This window comes from Alosa pseudoharengus, unplaced genomic scaffold (assembly GCF_046254945.1).
Source record: "Alosa pseudoharengus isolate Yale_2024_CS ecotype anadromous, Long Island Sound unplaced genomic scaffold, YU_APseudo_1.1 YU_APseudo_1.1_scf_9, whole genome shotgun sequence".
In the NCBI taxonomy this organism is placed as follows: domain Eukaryota; kingdom Metazoa; phylum Chordata; class Actinopteri; order Clupeiformes; family Clupeidae; genus Alosa; species Alosa pseudoharengus.
The window spans coordinates 28,284,328-28,309,791 of record NW_027468881.1 but is presented as its reverse complement, the minus strand read 5'-3'; the positions used below and the strand labels follow the sequence as shown (position 1 = coordinate 28,309,791).

Genomic DNA, 25,464 nt, shown 5'->3' with positions numbered 1-25,464 from the left:
ACAGAGAGAGAGAGAGAGAGAGCTGTCCGGAGTAGTCTGTGCTGACACGATTCCTGGCAGCCGAAAGACAATTAGGGAGGGGAGCCACGCAGGAGCCTCAGCTGTGAGAGGAGTGTGTTGGGCGGGCGGGCGGGTAGGCCGGGCCACGAGAGGAGAGAGAGAGCTCCTCAGGGTCTCTGGGTGACTGGTGACGGCTGACACCAGCGTGGAGAGGTCTCTTGTGGCACCTCACCGAAAGAGAGAGAGAGAGAGAGAGAGAGAGAGAGAGAGAGAGAGAGAGAGAGAGAGAGAGAGAGAGAGAGAGAGAGAGAGAGAGAGAGAGAGAGAGACACTCAAGCGCTATTGGCATTACACACACAGTGGGCTGTCGGGGAGATTCGTTGAAAGAGTGCATTGGCAGTTCACTGTAATGCAGGAGGGGTTGAGAGAGCGAACTCAGAACATCTGTCTTCTCACTGGGAAGCCAACTCTGAGCACCAGAGATCTTACGGTCATCAGGACATGGAGTGATGAAGCGCACCCCATGGCCTCTCCACCTCATCACTTAACATCCAGCTTGACCACTTTAGCCAGAGCACAGGCCTGAATGAGCATCTAACTGACAACCAATGACATTCACTGACCTGGTATCAGTGCCTGCTCCGAATGTCTTTCAGAAAGTGTGTTACACTCCAACACCAGGCACTCAAAAAAAGAATGTGTTTTCATGGCTTATTTTGATTTCAGCTCGAGCCCCAGAAGGCGAAAACCCAGATCCACAAGCCTATGTGTCTTATGTGACACCTTGAATACTCATTTTACTCATGGAGCCTGATCTGATGTTTTGCCAAAACGTCTGGGCCCTCTTTACAGAACTACAGCTAATTTTTGTGTTGGTGGCTGAACATGACATCAGCGTAGTGATCCACAAAGAACCATATTAAAATTCAAGCAAGGGATAGAGGAGCATGTATTTTTAAGTACAGCCTAAAGGCATCTTATCCTGGCCTCTCCTTGAGAGAACATCTTGACATCTCATGTCCAAACCCATTCTCTGTGCAACAGTAGGCATTATTTACCAGATTACCAAACACATGGAAGGAATTTGCTGTGAGCATTGGCTCTTGTAGCAAATGACTCTTCATTTGTATAAATGGGCAACCTGGAGTGCCAAGATTTGCAGTGGAGGGTTTTCATATTGGTTTGTCTCTGTGCCTTTTGAACGAGTCCTGCAAGGGCACAGGATCAGGCTGGCTGCTATAGCTGTGCACAGCAGGACACAAACAAACATGACCACACACACATAGGAGACAAAAACACACCAAAACCTTGTTGGTAAGTTGGTAAGTTACCTGTTGGTAATCCAAACAAAGCATCAGCACACACACACACACACACACACACACACACACACACACACACACACACACACACACACACACACACACACAGATCACAAAAGAATACACACACACAAATGCATACACATGTATTAAAACACAGCCTGTGACCTACTTCCATCCCTGGCTGAGGTTAAGTGCAAAGCTGGATGTAAATAATACAGTGGCAAAAGCATTCCTGCTCTCTTTGGGTAACATTAGTTCTAATTAAGAATGATGATGTGCATTCTCTCTTTTCTACCCCATTATGCTCGACTCAGTGGTTCCCCACATCCAGCCCTCCTCCCCAGAGACAGAGAGAGAGAGAAAGAAAGAGGGAGTATATTTGTGGTGCAGCATGTGATCTCCCTCTCCTCTCTGCGCCCCCATCCCCCATGCTGACTCAAAAGCCTGTCTGAGGCCCCCACCCACGCCACGCCGCTGATGTCAGAGGAACTTCCAGCACCGGCGGCTGGCCGAGGACAAACATCCAACGCAGCATTAAAATTTAAGGACGATCCTCTCTCTCTCTCTCTCTCTTTCTCTCTCTCTCTCTCTCTCTCTCTCTCTCTCTCTCTCTCTATCTCTCTCTCTCTCTCTCCACCCCCTCTGTGCCCCCCACCCACAACTGGCCGTGGCTGCTGCTCCGCACATGCTCAGTGGGCACAGCTGGAGTACACCCGACTCTGAGTGAGTGGCTCTCACTAATCCACTCCAAACAGAGGTGTGAGTCTTAGTCATGTTTTGTGGAACTGCATGCTGTAGACTACATAGACTTCTGCTGTATATACTTGAGAGTTGGCAAAGTGCACTTGTCTGTCTGTGTGTGTGTGTGTGTGTGTGTGTGTGTGTGTGTGTGTGTGTGTGTGTGTGTGAGTGAGTGAGTGAGTGAGTGTGTGAGTGCGCACATGTTTATTTACCAGTCTATTGTGCATTTAATAAGAAGAGGGAAACGATTAGCACTGAAAGCTCCATGCTTCAGGCAAATTCTAGGTCACCAGCAACCAATCCATTACTATCCACCACCACCTACTAAACTACTGACCAAAGGTGGTTAGGACTGCTGAGAGACTGAAACAAAAAGTAGGTAGCCTCTACGCCCGGTCAGACAAGACAAAGCAAAGCCCAGAGAGCTCTTTACCAGTATGGGGAAGCCGGTGAGGAAGTCGTAGATGAAGACGATGCCGCTGATCAGGTAGGTGATCTGCAGCGAGGTCTTGACGGGCTCCGAGCCGTCGATGGATGACCGTCGCTTGCCCTGCGCGTCCTCCACCACGATGGTGGGCACGTTGAACTTGTTCTTGTCGGCGCAGTGGCCCGCCTGCAGCGAGAAGGTCTGGAAGAGGGCGATGCCGATGCAGACCACGCCCATGACCACGCTGCCGCCGATCAGCAGCAGGAAGCACACGCCGAAGCCCAGGCCGATCTCAGTGACGATGAAGCGGCAGTCGTGCGTGTAGAAGCGCTCGGTGGTGTCGTGCCAGCCCACGGCCGGCAGCGTGGACAGGATGAAGGAGACCATCCAGATGCCCATGACTGTGTGTACCGCCTGCTTCTTAGTGTTGCTCAGCCTGAGGGATGGAACACACAGAGACAGAGATATAGATACAGAGATAGAGAGAGTGAGCAGCAGTGAGAAAGTTACACAAATATACAAAGATTATATACATACATACAGGGTAGGAATTTCACGACGGCCACGACGGCCATGGCCGCCGTAGCCCCTTGCATTGGCCGTGAGGCCCCTTCGAAAATCAGAGGTTTACAGGCCACGGTGGCCTTGGTGCCCCGTTCTTTCAATATTCTGCTTTGCGTCCTACTAATAGCGATTTTTATTTAGTCTGTGGCCTGTCAAAATAATCTTAGCATTCACAGCGCAAATTAATTTAGTCTTTTACGCAGTGGAGAAAGTGACCGCGCAAGAAAGAAAGTGCGTCCAAATTCACCCCTTCTTCTCAGTTGAACTACTCGCGAAGTAGCCTATTCATCACACAGACATCACAAGCATCACATGAAAGAGCTTTTTCTCAGCTTTTAAACGATGTTAGCCGATAATTGCTGTGTTGAACGGTTCGCGAGAAAAGTAAATAATATAATTCAATTTAATCATACATTCTATTGAGGGTTTTGCGTCCCATGATCTCACTACCCATTCATCTCGGTGGAATACTTCACGAACCCTTCTTTTAACACATGACATACCAGATATCAGAATAAACAGCAGACCTTACCGAACACAAAAGTGTAAAGCAGTCCCCTGTACAGTTAGCCGTTCCAGAGTAATCTAGTTTTAAATTTGTAGCAAATTTCGACATGCATGGATGTCTCCAAATTTGGGCTTTACGTTTTACAATGTGTTTAAATTGTTCCACATGATTTCATAACGGGCCAAATACAAAATAAAGTTACAAATATCGCCTATATTGGTAAATCATAGGACAGCTGACTAAGAGTTTGTGAAAGTAGCCATAATGATCGATCACAAAATGCTAAGCATGCATCTAGGCTATTTGAGTTTCTTAAAGCTGAGCTGTGCTTAAATTGTTTAATACATGATTTCATAACAGGCCAAATATAAAATAAATGTTATATATAGCCTAGATATCTGCAAATATTAGATGATCAGATGATTTACAGTTCTATGTAATATGTCATGTTTCATGTTTTTGTAATGTTTCATACAGTGATGCAGGTCTACTGCAGTGAATAGGCTAAATACTTGATATACTTAATACTTAATTCTTGAATTTCCCCCGGGGATCTATCTATCTATCTATCTATCTATCTATCTACCTATCTACCTACCTACCTACCTACCTACCTATCTACAACTTTGATCATTTTTATAGCCTACTACTGTATAGTTAACTTTGGCCTTGGTGCCCTGACATGTGGCCTTTGTGCCCCCCACCAAATATGCCCAACTGAAGGCCAAGTGGCCTTGCCCCCAGAATGGTGAAATTCCAAGCCTGCATACATACATATATATATATATATATATATATATATAGAGAGAGAGAGAAAGAAAGGAGTTCAGATATGAATAGCAAACCCTGGAAAATAGTGTGAGCAGCAGTGAGACAGTTACAGAAATATACAAAGATGATATACATACATATATATGTAGAGAGAGGAGAGAGAAAGAAAGAAAGAAAGAAAGAAAGAAAGAAAGAAAGAGAAGATATGAATAGAGAAACAGACAAAGAGAAGGATAACCAGACAACCAGTGAGGTGAAGAGGGTGGATGGTGATGAGGGAGTGGGAGAAAAGAGTGACAAGTAGGGAGAGAGAGAGAAATGGAGGAAGGGGGATGATGGAAAGAAAAGGAGTAAAGAAGAAGAAACACTCTTAAAACGAATGCATTGTCCCTATCTGGACACAGAGATGCGTTGAAAAGACAACGCAAGTTGTGTTGATTCAATGCAAGTTGTGCTATTTTCAACACATTTTGTCCAACAAATGTAAAAAAGAAACAACACAAACTTGTGTGGTCCCTATCTGGACACAGAGATGTGTTAAAACAACGAAAGTTGCGTTGTTTTCAACACATTCATTTTAAGAGTGAAGAGAATTCGAAATACCCTGAAAAATGGAAGGGTTATGTGACACAAAAGTAACTTTATTAGGGCAACTATCCTGAATGGATGGATTTAACTCATTATCAAAATTGTGTCTTTATTCACATAATTTGTACTTTGCATGCATGAGCAACCTTGTTCTGAGAAGCCTAATTGATTGTAATTCGTAAACCTGTTAGGTGTGATAAGTTTGTCATTAAATGACTTTTACAAGCCAAGCCTTTCCCACCGAGTACATCACTTACTGGAGAAAGAGAGAAAATAAAGAAAAACTCATGACTGTATCAAGTATAATACAATCATTCCAATTATGCGACTCCACCACTCTGAATACCCAAATACTTAAGAATAAAGTATTAAATCCATCATGAATAATTGATCAAATAAATGATATGAAGGAGCCCTGGCTAAAGGTCAAGCCTGGCATTTTTCAGAGAGATGCTCAGTCAACTCTGAAGCCTCCGAATAAGCAGCACACCATTATTACACCACTCCATCTCTCTCAACGTGCTGTGAGCTCGATCGATGCGCTCTCTTTTAATGGCATTAGCCGTATACACCTGAAGCTGAGCACATGGTTTAGGGGGATTTTCTGCAATGCCTAATGTGCATGATTTCTACCTAACACTTTACCCAGACAAACGTTCTCTGAGCCTTTTGATTTTGATAATAATACATGTAATATATGTAGTTACTACAAACAACTGTAAACAGTGTGCACTGTGCTGTGAAGTTCATATCCTTAACGGGCTCAGGAGATCTCATCAAGTCCTCTGATCATGCATTGCTTTGTACTGTATTATCTTCTCAGTGGGGGTGTTTTCTGAGGGTGACTGTGTGCTGAAGGGGTTCCGAGGCCGGTCAGTGGCTCATTGAGATCTGAGTGGCCGCCTGAGCGAGCAGGGATAGTGATTTTCCGCATGGACTAGGCCCATGGTGAGCACATTTACAATGCTCTGGAAGTCACTGTGTGGAGCACCTCAGCCTCAACCACACCCGGGCCATCCACAGCGCTTAGACATTAGACTGCCTGGACTCTTTATTTGAACCCAGATGTGGGAGGTTCACATCCAATCCTGAGAGCTCAGTGGGAATGGATAAGAGGCCAAACCTTGTTGATGTGCCTTCTGTCCTGAAGCATCACACTCCATCTCTGCTCCAAGTCACCACGGTCAAGCAGGTAATAAGGCTCTTATTCAAAATGGACACATCTGCGGCTCTGGCTCTTCCTGGATGATTGGTTTAGCAAGGGAGCCCCAGGGAATACCTCGCCAGAAACCTTTGCTTTCTTCTCTCTTTCTCTCACTCTCTCTCTCTCTCATTCACTCCCTCAGTGAAATACAACAATGAAAATACTCTTCAATCCTCTCCTCCCTATTTCTCTGTACATCCGCAGCTCTGCATTCCCTTTTATCTTCGGCTTTGCCCTCTTGCCCAAACAGGGATGCTTGGAAAATAATTTAATAACCATGCAGGTGAGTCATCATTCATAATCTTTTCAGTGTGTCGAGGAGGAGGAGGAAGAGGAGGAGGGAGCAGAACTCCAGTCCCTCCATTCTCTACTTTTCTCCTTCTCTCTTAGTGTGTGTGTGTGTGTGTGTGTATGTATGTGTGTGTGTTCAACACACTCCGTGGAGACTGACAGTAAGTGCAGTGCTCTATTCGTAAAAATAAATAAATAAACAAAACAAAAAAATAAATAAATAATAAAATAAACAAACAGACGGAATTCTCCAGAGAGCTCTTGGGTGCTGATGAGAACAGATGTTAGAGGCTGCGCGTCTCTTTTCCCTTTAGAATGTTAATGCAGTGCTCACTGCCATTTTCCTTAAATGTTAAAGACCCTATTGAAGAGCAGACTGTGGGTTCATGTCGGGACTGGAGGAGTCGTGTAAAACCTTGCTTCAGGTAAAACACAGCCACATGATTAACTGCACCGCTCATGCTGTGCAGTGAATAACAATACAGCTTTGATTGTGAAAAGATCAACATGCTTTCAACGGGATGATTGCTGTTTGTATTAAGCAGACAACTGCTCATCCCAATCCTGTCACACTGTTTGCCTTTTTATACTTCTTTTTACCGCTTGATTCTTTGTTAGTGCCTTCATATTGATTTTTTTACGTTGTGTGGAATAATTGGTTTTTGAATGTGGGCATTTTGCTATTATTTTGTCTTTCTCTAAAAATGCAATTGTCTGCGAAGAAAAGGGAGAATGTGTCATTCACATACACAGATACACATGTTACACACACACACATATACACACACACACACACATATATATTCCTACAAACACAGGCCAGAACGAGATGTGATTCAATGTACGCTTCAAGTGTCCGTGTGAAATGGAGGAATCCGACTGGCTTGAGCTGTCTCCATGCCCCCTCTGGGTTGAAGTGGCGAGGGTGGGGGTTGGGGGTGCTGGCTTTACGTAAGATTCCACCGCAGGCAGCTTCGCATGAGCAGACTGCCCTCGTGACTTCCTCCCTGCATGTGCACATGAATGGGTGGCAGTGATGGAGACACTCTGCCATACCGTGCCGTACCGCATCGTGCCACATCGCCATGAGAAGGCAGACGAGCCACTCCACTCGGCTTGGCTCACCATGACTCCACCACGCTCGGCAGGACACTGTACACCTACACAGCGGCTCTGGCAGATGTGCCCCAACCTCAGAGCCAGAGCGAGGGAAAGAGGGAGTGAGGGAGGGAGAGAGCGAGGGAGGGAGAGAGGGAGGGAGAGAGAGAGGCAGCGATGCGCCAGGCCGAGCTACTGTCACAGCGGCCGCTGAGCTCGCGTCACAAACGCTCCTCGTCACCCCCAGCAACCCAGCCGGCTCAGGCCTGTGCACTCACGGCTGCTCCCATAAATAATAAGCCAGCCTCTACGCCCTCGCTCCCCACAACCAAATGCACAGGCTGTGTTACACAGAAAGTGCATACAAATGCTTGTATGTTGAACATACAGTGTAATACTACAGCTTTAGCACAATGGCAAGAGGCCTGGACATATAGTGTTCTATATACAGTCTCCCCACATCGTCTCTCCCTCTCTCTCTCCCTTTATCTCTCCCTCTCTCTCTCTCTCTTCCTGCCTCCTGCTCTGCTGGAGCTTTTAAATATTCATTGGCTGACTGGATGGCTGGAGGGAATGTTCTTTCCTGCAGCTCCAGAGTGGAGGTGATCTCTCCTCCAGTCAGACTCAGCTCGGCAAGGCAAGGCTGTGCTCTCAGGAGCCATAACCTTTCATAAGCCAGGCTGGAGCTGCAAGAGAGAGAGAGCTCTCTCCTTGTGTTTCAAAACAAGAACATGCAACGCCGGTTGTTTGTGTTTGTGTGTGTGTGTGTGTGTGTGTGTGTGTGTGTGTGTGTGTGTGTGTGTGTGTGTGACCTATATGTATGCATCCCATTTAATGATACACGCGCGCCAAAGCTCTATACAGTGTTTAGACTCTGCAGATTCTCTGTCACTGCCCTGGCTGGAATCAGCACATAGTCCCGGTCAGCGGTATTGCTGGGGTCACCGGTTATGCTTTCATAAATAGCTTTCTGTACAGATACATGGACGCACCTATATCCCTCTGTCTCCACTCTGATACTGGCCAGCACAACGACACGCGTCAGCTACAGAACAATCATTTTTTATATCATGGCACATACATAATATGCAGGATATTTATTTTGAGTGACACCTATGAGCCTTTGTGTGAAATATGTGAAAGAGAAATACTAGAGGATGAATCTAGTTAGACAGAACTGCAAGGTAAGCAGATGTTCCACAGTATGATTTTGCAGTCGTTATGTAATCTCATGGGGTTTATAGTTACACACTGACTGAAATAAATACTTAATGTATGGATTGCAGAACAGCCTCAGAACACAACACGTCTTAAATGTACTGAATATGCTGCTCTATTTACATAGCTCATGTTCAGAACATCCCTACGTTCACTGTGTATGGCACTATACTGTACTGTATATTGAATAACCACCATATGCAGTGAATGAGTGAATGTTCTGAACATAGGGATGGTCTTTCTTTTTCTTCTAAACACAGTTGGTATGTCCAAATAGTAACCAAAGATTTTAGAGCGGAGCACGATAGCTCTGTTACGTCATTGGCATGAAGTACGCTCTGAGCCCGAGTAGTGCTCTAAAATCTTTGATAGTAACTAAGTATGGCTCTGATATGGAAGACACGTATCTTCTCCCTGACTATACTGAAGTTGATACAGTATGTGATAAGTGATATGTGTGATAAGACTAGCCTAGAAATCTAGACGCACCCTAGCGTCACATTTGCTGCCAGGGCTAGTCTAGCAACTCTCCGTTGGCTTGTGAGCTCGAAAAATTAAACTTCTATCAGGCCAATCAAATCGTGTATAGAGTCATTAGGCAGGCTTAACATAATGATTGATGGCAGAGTTGCAACGGTTTGGCTTGAATTCCCTGCTACTTGAAAACAAATAAGATGGATGTTGTGTGACATGAGTTAAGCTTTTATTAAGTTGGCAAAAGTTTGAACTAGCCAACTAGCTCTGCTGGTGGGAAACGCATGGGACTCATAGCGCTGTCCTATTGCGTGCAGAGGGAATTTGAAAGACAACCGATTATCCCGCCCCTCGGACTGAGCACTGCGAATGGTGAGTGGCGACCCTACATTTTAATGTGGGTCTGGCTCGTCAGGCTATAATAAGACAACAAAATACACTTGAAAAACATGACATTCCAGTTCAGTGGACACTGCTCACTTGTCAGAAGTGATGGGCAAATGAATCTTTGGTGAACTACTAAACCACAGCGGTGTGAAGCTAGCGACACTATTGAAAAAATCCAATATGGCCACCACATGTAGATTTTTCAACATAAAAGTCTTTACCCAAACCAGTATATGTAACCAAAAATATTGGTTTGTTAAGGACTTTTATGTTGAAAAATGTATGTGTGGCGGCCAGCTTTTTGCTTTTCAGCTAGTGTCGCTAGGTTCACACTGCTGTGGTTCAGTGGTTCACCAAGGCTTAATTTGCCCATCAATACTTGTCAGGTCTCTCAAGATCCTTACCTGTAGTTGACTGGCCAGCGCACCATCCACATGCGGTGGTAGGAGAGCGAGGTGATTGAGAAGCAGGTGACCAGCGTGAGGGTGTAGAAGGTGGAGACGAACACCTTGCAGAGGCCCTCGTTCCACTCGTAGGTGGAGTGCTGGCGGCGCAGCGTGATGACGCAGTACATGGTGACGGGGATGCCCATGTTGAGGATGTGCGTGCCGGCCAGCGTGCAGATCAGGAACTCCAGGGGCTTCCATTTCTTCTGCTTGGCGCTCACGCTCAGGATGCCCCAGGCGTTGGCCAGGATGGACACGCCCGAGCAGACCAGCCACGCCAGCGCGTTGGTGCCGATCACCTCCTCATCGCTCATGGTGCGGGCGGGGCGGGGCGCCGCGGCCGACGGCCGGGCGAGGTCGGGGCGCAGGCGGAGGCGAAGGACGGGTGGTGGAGGCGGCAGCGGCAGACGGAGGTGCAGGCGTGGCGGCGACGGTGGCGGCAGGGTGGAGGACGAGGACGAGGGCGAGCCTGAGCCTGGACGAGACCGGGCATCCTACTGGGGCGGGCACGGGGGCTAGGGCTGCAGCAGGGGCACGGGCCGGGCGGCGTGGGGCACTCTGAGCATGGCAGCCGCGGGACACGGCGGAGGAAGGAGGAGGAGGCACAGACACGCCACGCCAGAACGCCAAGAGTCCTGGAGAGAGGAGAGGAGAGAGGAGAGGAGAGGAGAGGAGAGAGGAGAGAGGAGGGAGGAGAAGAGAGGAGGGAGGAGAGGATAGGAGAGGGAGGAGCGAGGAGAGGAGAGGAGAGGAGAGAGGAGAGGAGAGGAGAGAGAGGAGGGAGGAGAAGAGAGGAGGGAGGAGAGGATAGGAGATGGAGGAGCGAGGAGAAGAGAGGAGGGAGAGAGGAGAGGAGAGAGGAGAGGAGAGAGGAGAGGCGAGAGAGGGGAGGGAGAAGAGAGGAGGGAGGAGAGGAGAAGGAAGAGAGGAGAGAGAGGGAGGAGAGGAGAAATGACAAGAGGAGATAACAGGATGAAGAGTGAGGACACACAGTTGGTAAATAAAGAGATAAAGAGATGAATGGATGTGGGAAGTGAGAGGGAAACAAATGCAAACAAAGGAATAAAGGAGAACAACAAAAAAATAAGAAATGCAAAAGAAAGGAGGAGAGAAGGTTTGGGAGGAACAGATGGGTGTGGAGTGAAGGGAGGGTGCGGTAAGACCAGCCAAAAGGTGTAACAGCCAAGGAGATGAAAGGTGAGGGGAGCGTTGGGACAAGAAGAGATAGAGAGAGAGAGAGAGAGAGAGAGAGAGAGAGAGAGAGAGAGAGAGAGATCAAAGGAACATTTGTTAGAAACCTTAATACAGGTCAGCATAAACTAAATATTAGGGAAGGGCACAACAGCATACATTTGTCAGCACCTTCAGCTATCCTTATAACATTGTACTTGCTTTGATGTGAAAATTGTTCAAATTGACATATATTTAATAGCCCCCTAACTTCAGCGGCATGAAATTAATTGGAAAATGCTGTAAACAAGGAAGTTGAATTGTTACATGAAAAAAAAAAAGCTTTTGCTGATACCATCTCTTTATCAGCATAAGGCTCTCTCACAGTGACACCCCATATTTCTGATTGACAGCTGTTGATGAGGGGGCTGCACATGCTCACAGAAGAGCATGGAGCTGATGTCACTCACGGACATATAGATGCCGTGTTTCTGTATGCATATCCTGCGTGCATCTCCATGGTATGGTCCCTGCCCCCTGCCAGCCTAGAGGCAAGAGGAACCTGCCCGTCTGGACATCACTGGCAGTACCACCGTGTCACAACACTGATCAATATGCCTGCAGATCAATTAGTCACTCTGACACCCATACTCACACACACACACACACACACACACACAGAAAATCATACACACAGACACACATAAACTCCACAGAAACAGAACTCTGATGTAAGGTTCAGGCTGTGCAATCTGCCGGGTTTGGGCCTCACATGTCGGGGATCCTTATCAGCAGCGTGCCGGTGTGAGCGTTTGATAATCTGGCCGCTGGGTGTTTGCTCCAGCATTTCAGCATCTGTTTGCTCTCGATTAACGTTTTATTACAGCTGACATATCGAATCAGCGCAGATTCTTTTTTCTCTTTCTCTCTCTCTCTCTCTCTGTCTCACTCGATGTTCTGGTTTATGGTTGAGATCGGATAGATACTGTTGCCATCATCGGTCCAGGTTTCACTGCTCAGGCTGACAGGCAGTGCATCATGTAGCACCCATACACACACCACTGCAGATCTCTGCAAAAGATACTAAAAGTACAATAGCTGGTAAACACCCTGATGCTGATAAACAAAAGATGGTGAGTAGGCGATGTTTTCAGTACTGCAGCTTAGTAAGTATACCCATTGTTACAGAATGTAACAGGTCATTGAACTGATCATAGTATCTATATAAAGGAAAGACAGGCACTGCAATGCAACTTAGAACATTAATAACCCTATTAATCTCCTCTCTCTCTCTCTCTCCCTTCCTCTCTCTCTCCCTCTCTCTGTGTGTGGCAGTGGCACCTCCTCTGTGCCCTGTTGTGCACTCGTGAGGACTCCCACTGATGCTGGCGGCCAGGTAGGGCTGCCACTAGGCTCCAGTGGCCTTCATTAGGCACCCCACTGGGGCCAGTGCCACTACATCAATATCACAATACGCATAAGAGTTGCAATTCCGCTATCACCATAGCACATTTGAGTAAGAATGTGCAGAGTGAGCCTGACCGTGCACACATGCACAGAGTGTGTGTGTGTGTGTGTGTGTGTGTGTGTGTGTGTGTGTGTGTATGTGTGTGTGTGTCCTGGAGCCCATGAGAGATGAGAGGTGAAGCAGCCTGGCTGAGCACAGAGAGAGATTGCACATTAGTACCCAGCATGGAGCGGGAGCAGGCCCAGTTTATAGGGGGCCCGTGCAGACGCAGACAACGCTGATGTATCCTAGCGTCCACACAGAGTCCAGTAATGAGCTAACTGTAATGCAAAAGCCAAGCGTCAGTGGCCAATAAACTAAATGTCAGGGTCAAGATTTAAACGGAGGTCTTTTTTCATTGTTTATCCTCCGTCTCTATACGTCTCTCTCTCTACATTTCCCTCTCACTTTAATCTCTCTCTCTCTCTCTCTCTCTCCCGGCACTTTCTACCGCAGGTAATCTGACATTTTCTTCGAGCTCTATATCCACAAAGCTCTTGTCCCAAAGCACGTTCCCCTTTAACTGACAACCTGTATGCTACATTGTGTTTGCTACAAAGCTACAGCTGCTCTCTTTGATGCCAGACATTCAATTACTAGGCTGTGTGAGGCCGGGGCCTTTAATGCTGCCACGTTACACACACATTAAACCCCCCCCCCATTTACCAGTGGGTTGACCTCTTTATGATCTCATCTTATACTCATTCAAATTTCACAGGCATCTCCAAATCCAAACAAATCCGTTTGCAGGCCAAGCTGTCCCTATATTCACCATTTAAAATCCAATTTTCTCTCTCTCTCTCTTTCTCCCAGGCCTCATGTCCCTGTGGGCTTGCAATGCACATCGTTTGAACCCACAATCAAAATAACAAAATATGCAATTTTCCACCGACAGGGCCAAAACAATGAAACCCATTTAAAAGTCTAATACAAAAGAACATTTCCTCTTGTGTACTCCGTTTCTGTGTTTATTCTTGGTTGCCACTCAGTCCCTTTCATCAGGCGGTCATTCCATTTAATCCCGCCACTAAGCGGACCTTAGACGGGATTTATAACGGCCATTGTGGTAAAACGTCTGAATAAGGCAGCCTACGCTTGTCGTGGACCACTTTTATACGCGTAATCCTCAACATTAGAATTTAAATGAAGGCGCTGTGAAGGCGTTGCATATGGGGCTTCAATTAGCTGTCCACCCACTGCCCGCATGAGTAATGGCTGGGTTTGCAAATCAGCTGTCTGCAAGACCCCTGTGCTAAAAGAGCATTGAGGGTGTCTGAGGGAAAGCTTGTGTTTTTTTGCGTGCCTTAATGGGGTATCATCGTTCTACCCTGCCGGTGCAGGATTCGGAGGTGGGGGCGCGATTGTTTATAGTAAACACAAACATCAAGAGATTATCAGAATGAGCGAGTGTATTGCACTGACTCACTGAGGTCATGAGGTGCGGTGGCCTACGTATGAGTGTGCCTGTGTGTTCAGCATGTCTTGAGTGTCACATGACAGGAGGTCAGGGCACCACAAGGCAAGAAATAGATGTGGGTGGGTGTGTGAGCCGAGGTCAGTCTCAGATGTGGCGATGACGTACTCTACCAGAGGGGCCGAGAGAGAGAGAGAGAGACAGAAGCTTTGACCCCCATCTGTAACCTTGATCAGTAATCCTACGGCTATGGATGTTCACGTTAAAGCCACACCATCTGCATCCATCCCTTGGGCTGACAGACTGGTGAAGGAGATGAATGGAGGGAGGCATCGATGGACAAATAAACAAATGAAGGGGGATCATTAATCATGGAAACTTGTTTTCCACCGCCCATTACAACAGTTATGCCCTACAATAAATGACCATCACCACCATCCTCAACCTAATGTCCACACCGACTGATGATCTACTACTGTTTGATCTACAATCCTCTAGCTCTAGTTCTAGAGTCCAAGCATTGACAAGACAGTGCATCTGGACACCATCCAACTAAACAAAGGTCTTTTTTGTCAATTCCAGACAGTGCTTTAGCACACAGTGAACAGTGAGCTGGAACAAGCAGCCAACTCTCCTCTCTGAATGTCGGTTACTGTGCTTGGGGAGGCTGGGCAGAGGAGGTGTGATGTTGACCTACATCTCCCTTTGGTTTGGACAAGTTCAGGCGCGCTGCTCCCTTGCTGATGTGAGTGACGCATTCGCGTTGCCCGAGAGGCCGAGGTTTCAACGGCTGTCGCAAGCGATGAGGGCTGTGTGGAGAGGCAGCAGTGTCCCCGGCCAGTGCCAGCCTCAGCAACACACACACACACACACACACACACACACACACACACACACACACACACACACACACACACACACACACACACACACACACACACACACACACATACGATATTCACATAAATACACAACACAATGACCCCCAAACAAAAACACACAGCTCTCTCATACACACACACACACACACACACACACACGTGCACATACAACTTAGACATGCACACACAAACACAACAATCACACACACACAATCCACACATATATGATATTCACATAAATACACAACACAATGATCCCCAAACAAAAACACACAACTCTTTCTCTCTCTCTCACACACACACACACACACACACACACACACTTTATAAATTTAGCACAGAGCTTGGGCTGTAAGTTCAAGAAGCTTATTATCGGAAAACACAAACACAATGATCCGTCATGGCTGTTTCATCTCAGCACTGACACACTTGTTCCCGATTATGGCTAAACATGCGGGTGGAGACAGGAGCCCAGGGAGATGGAGTGGAGCACTTCGCCCATGTTTACAGCATCAAGTGCGCTTTCTAGAGGAAGGTACAAGGACCGTGATGACAGCTCTGATGAAGTCCACGGATCCACATAACCAAACATGAAGATGGCTGGATGCACACAAACATTCAGGCAGTGTCTTCCCTGTACAAGGGCTGCATGTCCAAAAGAGATGCCCCACTTGAGATGAGTGATGGTCAGCTTACTGGGGTTGACTGTAAGGTGAGATTAATATGCCATAAAATATGGTAAACAACAGGCCCATCTGTGTCACACCGCAGTGCAGAAGTGCGCACACTGCGTGACTTAAACCATGTTTGGTAAGCAAAACCTCAAAGGAATCTCTTTGTAAATATAGCAAACATTGTGCATTGGATATGCCAGGATCTTAATGAACAGCCCTCTTGGGGAATGTTAGAACTTCACTTCACTCAGTAACTGCTTTACCAACTGCTTCACCTCAACCTCTATTGTCAGAGGTTTTCAGTCCCCTGAAAACATGACTTGACTGCTGGTCTCAGGGATGTTTCTTGGTAATGTTAACAATACAATATGAATTGTTTTTTAATCGTTAAACAGTACTGTACTGTATGATTACCATTGGCTCAGCGCTTTTGCACACCTCTTTTGGGACAGGTGCGTCGGAGAAAGTAAGGTCACCAGTAATGCGTGTTGAAGAGATCGCGCACACCGTCCTTTACGCATGCAAATACTTTATTATACTTCACACTACGTTTCGGTCACACAGACCGAATTCACCTGAGGGAGGTCTGTGTGACCGAAACGTTGTGTGAAGTATAATAAAGTATTTGCATGCGTAAAGGACAGTGTGCAGGATTTCTGATTACCATTGGCTACCATTAGCTTCTATTAGCAATGAAGGAGGGGTTTGCATGCAATTTTATGTGCTTGGGCAGTAGCCATTATTGACTTTCTGTTTCTGTAGCAACATCAATTAGGATACAGACTGAGAGTTTACAATAGAATGCAATCTCACAGTGGGTCATTCTGTACATTTCAGATGCATGGGACAGATCATCAGAAGTTCTGGTTGCATTCACACAGCACACTGTGTGATGGAGAGTACTGTGTCACTTATTGTCTTTAATGTCTTTAAGAGAACACAAACCACCAACAAATGCACAAATAGCAGTGCAATCCCTCTCCTGTTGGGAGGATGTGCTTACACACACACACACACACACACACACACACACACACAGGCTCTGACAACACACACAAACACCTCGGTGTGTCACTCTCACTCGGAGAATGTCAGGATGCAAGGACGTCTGAAACAGCTCGGGAGGAGAGACGGGGGTTGGGGGTTGGGGCGTAGATATTTCAGCTCCCCCCATTGTGAGTTTAACAGAGCACACAGTCTGCTGGGGAGGCGGAGAGTTGAGCAGAGGCTACAAATTACAGTGGTGTGCTGTTGAGTCATCGGCGAGGCGTTTATGTGCTACTCAAAGCAAGAGAAGGCAGAGAGAGAGACGAGAGGAAGAGAGAGAGAGAGAGAGAGAGAGACGAGAGGAAGAGAGACAGAGAGAGAGAGAGACGAGAGGAAGAGAGAGAGAGAGAGAGAGAGACGAGAGGAAGAGAGAGAGAGAGAGAGAGATCAATTATGGGACATTTGTCAGTCCTCTGTCTGAGATTCTCCTATTTCCACACCTCCCCTTGCTGTAAATAATAGTAAGTATCGAAGAACTATGCTAATGCATGAAATGGTACAGCTGGCAGAGAGCAAGGCCGTCCACACAACACTTCTCATCTGAGGGGCAGAGGAGCTGGTGAATCATGCTGCGCAATTTAAGAACTAATCTCACAGTATGTGTGTGTGTGTGTGTGTGTGTAAGAGAGAGAGAGAGAGAGAGAGAGAATTAAAGAGAGAAAGAGGGTGATAAGAGACGAATATCCATAGGCCAAAGAAATCCAGGTAAATGTAGTGTGTGCACTGCAAAAGGCACGTTGGTAGATGACTTTGTGCTGCATCTGTTCTAGTGAAGGACAGAGAGATACAGCGGGGAAAATAAGTATTGAACACGTCAACATTTTTTTCAGTAAGTATACTTCCAATGAGGCTATTTGCATGACATTTTCACCAGACATTAGTATTAACTCAGATAATCCACCCATATAAAAAAATCCAAACATTAAAGTCCATAGGTAGAGTTATGTGCAATAAAGTGGAATGACACAGGAAAAAAGTATTGAACACGCCTGCTGAAATTTCTTAAATACTTTGTGGAAAAGCCTTTATTCGTAATGACAGCTTCAAGGTATTTCCTGTATGATGAAACTAATCAGTCACAGTATTCTGGTGTGAGTTTGGCCCATTCTTTTAAACAGATAGTCCTTTAATATTGAAGATTTCAGGGGTCCCTCTTGTGAATCCTGATCTTTAGTTAACTTCCAAAACTGTTCAATTTAATTGAAGTCAGGGCCTTGATTTCCTTTCTCTGAAACCAATTGAGAGTTTCCTTTGCTGAATGGTTAGGATCATTGTCCTGCTGGAAGGTCTAGCCATGTCTCATCCTCATCATCCTGGTGGATGTAAAGATTCTCCCAGAACAAAATGACTCCATTCATCATTCCTTCAACTGAAGTCTTCTAGTACCATGAGATGAAAAACAGCCCACACCATGATGCCACCACCTCCAAACCTCACTGTTGGTAGGGTATTTTTAGGGTGATGCACAGTGCCATTTCTCCACCAAATATGGTGTGTAGTATGACATCCGAAAAGTTACATTTTAAACCAGAATACATTCTCTCAGTATTTCATAAGATTGTTCAAATGTTGTGTAGCAAAGTTTCAACGAGCCTCGACATGTTTTTCTTCAGCAATAGAATCATGCTGGATGAGCGTGCATAGAGGCCATGGTGGTGGAGTGCATTACCTATGATTTTCTCTGTAACAATTGTACCTGCTGCCTCCAAATCTTTCTGGAGCTTTCTCAGAGTGGTCCTTGCCTCTTGGACTACTCTTCTGACTATCCTTCTGACTTCCTGGTCAGAAATCATGCAAGGAGATCCTGTGCATGGCCAGTTGATGATGTAGTGATGTTCCTTCCACTTGCAAAAAATGGCTCCAATACTGCTTGCTGGATGATTCTGAAGTTTTGAAGTGCATCTGTAACCAGTTCCATTAATATGTTTGCCAACAATAAGGTTGCAAAGATCTTGGGAGAGCTCTTTGCTTTTACCCATCATGAAATGTTTCTTGTGTGACACCTTTCTAACCAAAAACCTTTTTATAGCCCACCAGTATGTACTAACCCAGCTTATTTCAATTTGCACAGATAGGAGGGATAATTTCTCTAACTACTTATAGATTCCAGTTTGTTCCTTGCCATTCCTTGCGTTTGTGTACTGCTTTATCTTAGTGTGTTCAATACTTTTTCCCTGTGCCATTCCACTTTTTTACTCATAACACTACTTTTAGACATTAATGTTTGGATTTTTATATATGTGTGGATTACCTAAGTTAATACTAATGTCCGGTGAACATTTCATGCGAATAGCCTCACTGGAAGTATACTTACTGAAAAAATGTTTGACGTGTTCAATACTTATTTTCCCCGCTGTAGCGACAGAGAAAGAAGGTAGTGAGAGAGTTTAGCTAGAGAGAGAGAGAGAGAGAGAGAGAGAGGTTGACTACTCATCAACAAAAACATGCCATAGCATTGTGACTTTAACCACAAAACCGCTCTTGTGGTCTTATTATTTTCCTAATGAAACTGTGTGCAACTATAAGGCAGTCAAATATGGTCAACTTTCCTGTCTGGACTGATAATATGTTTGTAATGTGCAGTGCACCCCTTGGCCACAGTAGTTCTCAGTAGATTTGTTCATGTGGACTGCCCACTGTCTCAACCTGATGACAATTTCCTGGGAGCAGCAATAAAGAGTTTCAGTTCAATTTGCTCCATATTTGTGTTTGGACATGTTGCTGAGATACCTGAGGTGACACTACACTTCATTACATAGAACCTCACTTTATTAACACAGAACTAATAAAGTATGGCACTGCATCCCATGACTACAAATTGATATAGTTTGTTAGCTGAAACTGGAAGCATTAGTATGGGTTATGCTTCCACTGTGATGGGTTATTTGAAGTGGGCACGTTTGTGTTACTGTAATCAGTTTGAATTTACCCACAGGCCAAAAAACTGATAATTTCTCAACGCTATGCAGTTTAATAAGTGAGCCTTTGATCTACTTCGCCACAGTGATGCCTGATAAAGACAACTTCATTTCCTCTCTGTGCATAAGTAGCGAGTGTCTGAAGGGGGGAAGGAGCTCTACGGCAGAGGCCTGCGTCTTCGTATCGGCTGCCTTGTCAATCACATCTCAGATTACGTTTAGCCATAAGTGGCGAGTGCCAACTGACCCTACTGTGAACTTGTCAAAACTTCTCACTCAGGGTGGCCATTTGAGGCTTTGTCCCCTGTGATGGATGACGTTGGTAGACTACATTATTGCATGCACCAGTCGATAATTCAATGATTGAATACTGACGCAGGGCTCTTACGGCCTGCTGTCCCAACCTGACCCTCCTGCTCGAGCATTCTGACGCCCCATCAACCATGCTCCTCTGAGGCGCCTCCTCTGAAATGACCACATAGGTGTGCACTGCTACGTTCCAGATACCACTGCGAGGACTTTTATTGCTTTGCTACCCGCTGCATAATTAAAGTTCTATTAAACTGTGGGTATCCCACGGCGACAGGCACCAAAGCTTCCACTGAGATCAGGGACTGGGGTGTGATGATTGGGACACTGGGACACTTGTAACAGAAAACACACCTTTGATGCAGCCAGGCTTCAAACAAACAAGATGGAAGTGGTGAGAGGATGAGATGGAGAGGGTGAGCTTGCAAAACTCTTCTGTAGTAACCGTGACTGGGGGAAATGGGGAATTAGGCCTGTCCTCATCCATATTTCACAGGTCTGTAACGATACACCAACCTCACCATTCGGTTTGTATCACGATTTTTGACCCACGGTTCGATACAAATCTCGATTTTTCTTTTTTTTCCCCTTTTTTTTGGGGGGAAGGGGGGGGGGCTAAACATTTTATTAAATAACATTTTAATAGCCTCCCTTAGAACACCAGAGGATTACAATATAATATATCTATTATTTTATATCCTGATAAAAATATTTTTCTGAATGACTGATATTTATGACAGCACACTTTATGCAGATTAGCCTATAGCCTAGGCCAGGGATTCCCAAACTGTGGTATGCGAGCTGCTTCTAGGGGGTACGCGAGATGAAAAGGGCTATGGCGGACAGGTGTAAAATTAAAATTTTAAATCTTTTGTGATTAATTCATGAATAAATACACAATTTCGAATCAGGTCATAATGATATGGAAACATGAAATTAAAGGATATCATTTATAAACTCTGTATGTGTTCATCAAAAAAAGGGCAGCTTATTAAACATGACGCCTGGAATAGCTAATAGAATGCCTTACTTTTGAATGCATTGGATGGTCCGTGGTCCGTGGGGGGAAAGTTTCGCGGATATAACAGGTTTTTGAAAACAACAAAAACAGAAAGGAGGGAAGGAGCAAAGCTAGGAGTTATTTCAGATGTGCAAGAAAGGTAACATTAAGCTAGGCTTTACATTTAACAAACTAAAGGTAGCCTAAGTTTAGCCTTTCTAGGCTGTATGTTGTTCAAACGAATACATCCTTGTCAGGCGTTGTTGTAGGCCTATTATAAGATATTGTATGTGGATGTAACTTTTTAACTGACCAAATGCACACACCTAAAACCGGGAAACGGACAAATATTGTCAACGCGGCGGGGGGGTTATAGAATCCGACACTGGTACGCGAGGGAAATGTAGGCGGTGGTACGCGGGGGAAAAGTTTGGGAATTTAATTCAGCTGTCTGGTTGAAGCCTGGAAATATTGTAAACAAAGTAGCATATAGTTTAGCCTATCATAGTCTACTGATTGGACTGTTCAGTTTCCCCATGTGTGTTTAAGTTTCAAGGTAATAGCCTACTTGTTCTCCTTGGGACAGGCCCTTTTGGGAAACGTTGGTATTGAGATGATCAGTCAACTTCAATGCAAGAGTTTTAAACAAATATGTGCAGCATGCTAATGATGCTAAGCGGATTTAATAGTAATTTAGCTAGTCGTCTATGCGTCCTTGCTTTCACGATTGTGAATGTTTTATTTAAGTCGCGCGTGTTCATTGAGCAGGAGCGCGAGAGAGAGAGCGGGGTAAGGAGAGGGGGTTTACTTCTATACTGTTTGGTTGCACACATAGTCTACAATGAAAGCAAGGAGGAATGACATTGTTATTTATTTATTTATTTGTTTTTGGACAACGTAGGCTACCGATAAGTAAAGCGGGAGTTGTGGGTTGCTTTTGCGGCCGCATAAGCTGCAAAGCACTGCGTGAAACACTAGAAAGGGTGTGTCGCGATTCTGCCTTTTCACACCGCGACACAGTATCGTGGATATGAATGTCGCGATTTCGGTTTCGAATCGTAAATCGTTACAGCCCTAATATTTCAGTTTCTTTGTGCAGGAAAGAGAGTCTGGAAGTGTTTATGAGTGTTAGAGTGAGCGTGAGAGAAAAAGGGAAAGTGCGTGTGTGTGTGTGTGTGTGTGTGTGTGTGTGTGTAAGGGGGCAGAGAAAGAGAAAGCGTGAGGGTTGGTGTTGATGTGTGTAAGAGAGAACGAGCGAGAGAGAGAGGGTCTGTGTGTGTGAGAGAAGGAAAAGATGGAATGAGAGTCTTGAGAGGAGGAGATGGGTGCAGTTGTGCGCTGCTTGAGGCTCACAATCTTCCCTGCTGCCATCTCTCTGATAGATGACCTTTAATTTCACTGCATCCTCTTTTGTCGGAAAGCGCTGGAGAGCAGCTGGGTGTTTTCCCTAACCGACATACACAATTAGGAGGGAACAAGCTCCGCATTTATTTTTAATGATGCTCAAGAGATACTTCATCCAGCTATTAAGTTAAGTCACATGCCAGGGTCTCTCGTGTATATTTGCTGACAGCTCAGGCTGTGGATGAAGTCTCCACTACTAAGAGGTGCACTCATCTATAAACTAGCAGGTTTCAGCACACAGCACTTCACCCTGCTAGACAGGGAGCATCTACTGGACCCCTGTTTTAAGGTTGTTTTAAGGAGCATCTACTGGACCCCTGTTTTAAGGACCCCTGTTTTAACATCCCCACCCTAAACAGATAAATAATCGCATTGTCTGACTAAGATCTCTGTTTTTCACTCTCACAGTGAGGTGTCCAAACGTGCACCTCTCACTTGGTCCAGATGTCATGCAAGAGTAATGTACATGGTCCTCAGTAGCCATAACTGCTGTTGCTTAAAACCTCGGCACATACTCTGGAGTGTGTGGAACATGGTGTTCCCCAAGACAGCCAAAAGAGGCAGGATTAGCTCTGGAATTGGATAACAGAAATCTGTCAGGTCACAAGTTTTACACAAGATTTACATATTCCTAAACATTTCCTCCAACAGAGCTTCTCCTCAGAGCCAGCCCAATAGGGCTGTTCAGTTCTGTGTGATGCCATAAGAACATTCTTTTCTTTCAAGCAGAATTGTAGCTGCTAAAGTGAACAGCTCTACAGCAGCTAGCACCGTGTGTATATAGACTGTATTGAAGGGTCATGAAGGAAGATGCTTCTCATAGTCAGATGCAGGAGAAACTAGATGGAGACGTGTGATAAATGTTGGGATAAACCTGGGACTGGACTTTATTATATGAATGTGTTCTCTATTCACCATATCACCTGTAGGTGGATGCGGAACTGATTTGGCATACTGATGACTGCAGCCTTCAACAAGCATCTGTGTGTGTGTGTGTGTGTGTGTGTGTGTGTGTGTGTCCAATCTGATCGTTGGAATGGTTGGTTTTACATTGATTGATCTGCTTAACTGTGTGAGTTTCTGTGGTTAAGCTAAAACAGCACGGTATTAACAGGCTTAATTCCTAGGAAGAACAAACTGATAAAAAATGACATACAATCTAACTAATCTCTATTCTCATTTTGATTAATGTATCTGTCAAATTGATTCTTCTCAATGTGGCTGTCACTTATGTGAAAATCACATTTAGGCTATAAATGCTTCTGTTTCATGAAAATAGTAGCTGTGGTAGGCCTACCTACTGATAAGGAACCTAATCATGTAGCTCACAACATTCAAAATGTTGAATTGCAATTCATGCATGTTGTACACATTCTTCATAAGACAGTGATTCTCCATGTTCAGGGCCATAGCTGTTATTCTTGACTGGATAGTAGTATTTAAACTTGGTTTCCACAAAGTTTAGAGAGCAACACGTTGTCAATAGCAACACCATAACATGGAAGTAGGCCATGCCAGCTTCACTAGGCTACTCTACTTCTGTATTCAATCCAAATCATAACAGCACACCAATCAATTTTCAAATGATTAGCCGACTGGTGGTGGCAGTTTTGCCACCAAGTGGGATCAAGCGGTCCATGATACAAGTTACACATTTTTGCTGTTTAGACACTCCTCCGACAGCCATGCGTTCCAGCTGAGCGCCTTTGTAAGACATGGGTCGGATGAGAGAGAATAAGGAGAGAGAACATTTGCTATTTTGTTGGAGGCGTGGATAGCGTGAAAATATCTAGCTTGTGAGCAATGGTTCATAAAAAAAAAAAAAGCGCATTTAAATTTGAGAACTGGCGTTCATATGGGCAACTGGCGTGTAAAGCACTGTGTAATTCCATCAACACATTAATTATTTTTTGGCTACTTTGTGTTTACGTGCCCTTGTGTTAACTTCTTTCTCGTTCATGGAGCTACTGAGTGAAAAATACAGCCATTATTTGTGTGGGTGTTCCCAATCCCAACTCGAGGTTAGGCTACTGTGTACTTAATTGTTGACACCTGAGCGGCTGCGGAGCTGTCAATGAAATGAGCTCAGGGATAGAAGTGATTGAAAATAACCCGTCCCTGACATTTAAAACACAAAACCAATGTTCTTTTTATGGCCTGGCAGTGTCCCAAAAGGCACATCAAGCTGTGTCTGACCTTGTGCTCTGTAAAAACATGAACACCGCTTAGGCTACCATTCAAACCAAACCATAGGATATCATCAACTGCTATAACAAGCGAACGACTGCACAGGGCAAAAGCGAATGAAAAACATCAGCAGCCTACCTTCTTTGAGCGACAATCTCTTCAATGTACAGAATCACAAACAAACGGCGGTGCCTATTCCCCTTGTAATGTTTCGGTATTCAAAAATGTGGCGTGCAATCCTTACATTCCGACCTGTGAGATGGTATGCACGGCAAAGAACAGTCCGGAGCGAAACATATGTCACGCAAAATGGAAAATGGACAGGCAGGCTAAGAATGCTTAGAGTGGCGCCTAAAAAAGCACTTCCCGAACGTCTTTCATTTCGTTAGAGCGGAATCAGCTTTCGATCTCATTTGTTACCAATCCAGGGCGAATGGATGCAAAAAAACGCCGTGATTTAACACAGCATGCTCGTATTGCGTTCTTAAACAAATGTCTACCGTATCCATACAGTTATCGCTCAACGAAGCAGAAACAGTGAATGAGAACGATCTCTTCGTCAAAGCACGTTTTCCATGTCGCTCCCGGGGTGGAGTTGCATTTCATTTAAATCACTTCACTTGTAAACACTGACATTTTCAGTTCTGATAGACAGTGGTTTTCTTTTGTAGAGAGCAATCTGCCATATGTTGTTGAATAAAAATAAGTATATCCTGTAAAGTTAGCAAGTAGCCTCTCCAAAGCTGTTTTTCCTGAAAACTATTTTGAAAATAAAACTATGACTGCAACATCCTACACAAAAGCAAGAGAATGCGCTATAGGTATCCACACAAGGTCCAATAACGCACAAAATAGACCACATCAGTGCGACTCGAATGGCGAGGCATCCCCTACACTGCGCACGGGGTGGT

At 45.2% G+C, this 25,464-nt stretch overlaps 1 protein-coding gene across 1 annotated transcript in view; it reads right to left on the bottom strand.

Annotated features, from left to right (window-relative positions):
- gpr153 (G protein-coupled receptor 153) overlaps window positions 1-25,464 on the bottom strand; it is a 37,298-nt gene extending 11,834 nt beyond the window's left edge. The window contains exons 1-3 of the mRNA XM_076277497.1: window positions 24,692-25,464; window positions 10,001-10,677; window positions 2,500-2,929 (exon numbers count right to left, since the gene is read on the bottom strand). Coding sequence (XP_076133612.1) covers window positions 2,500-2,929; window positions 10,001-10,356 — 786 coding nt within the window. The 5' untranslated portion in view covers window positions 10,357-10,677; window positions 24,692-25,464. The remainder of the gene's footprint in view (window positions 1-2,499; window positions 2,930-10,000; window positions 10,678-24,691) is intronic.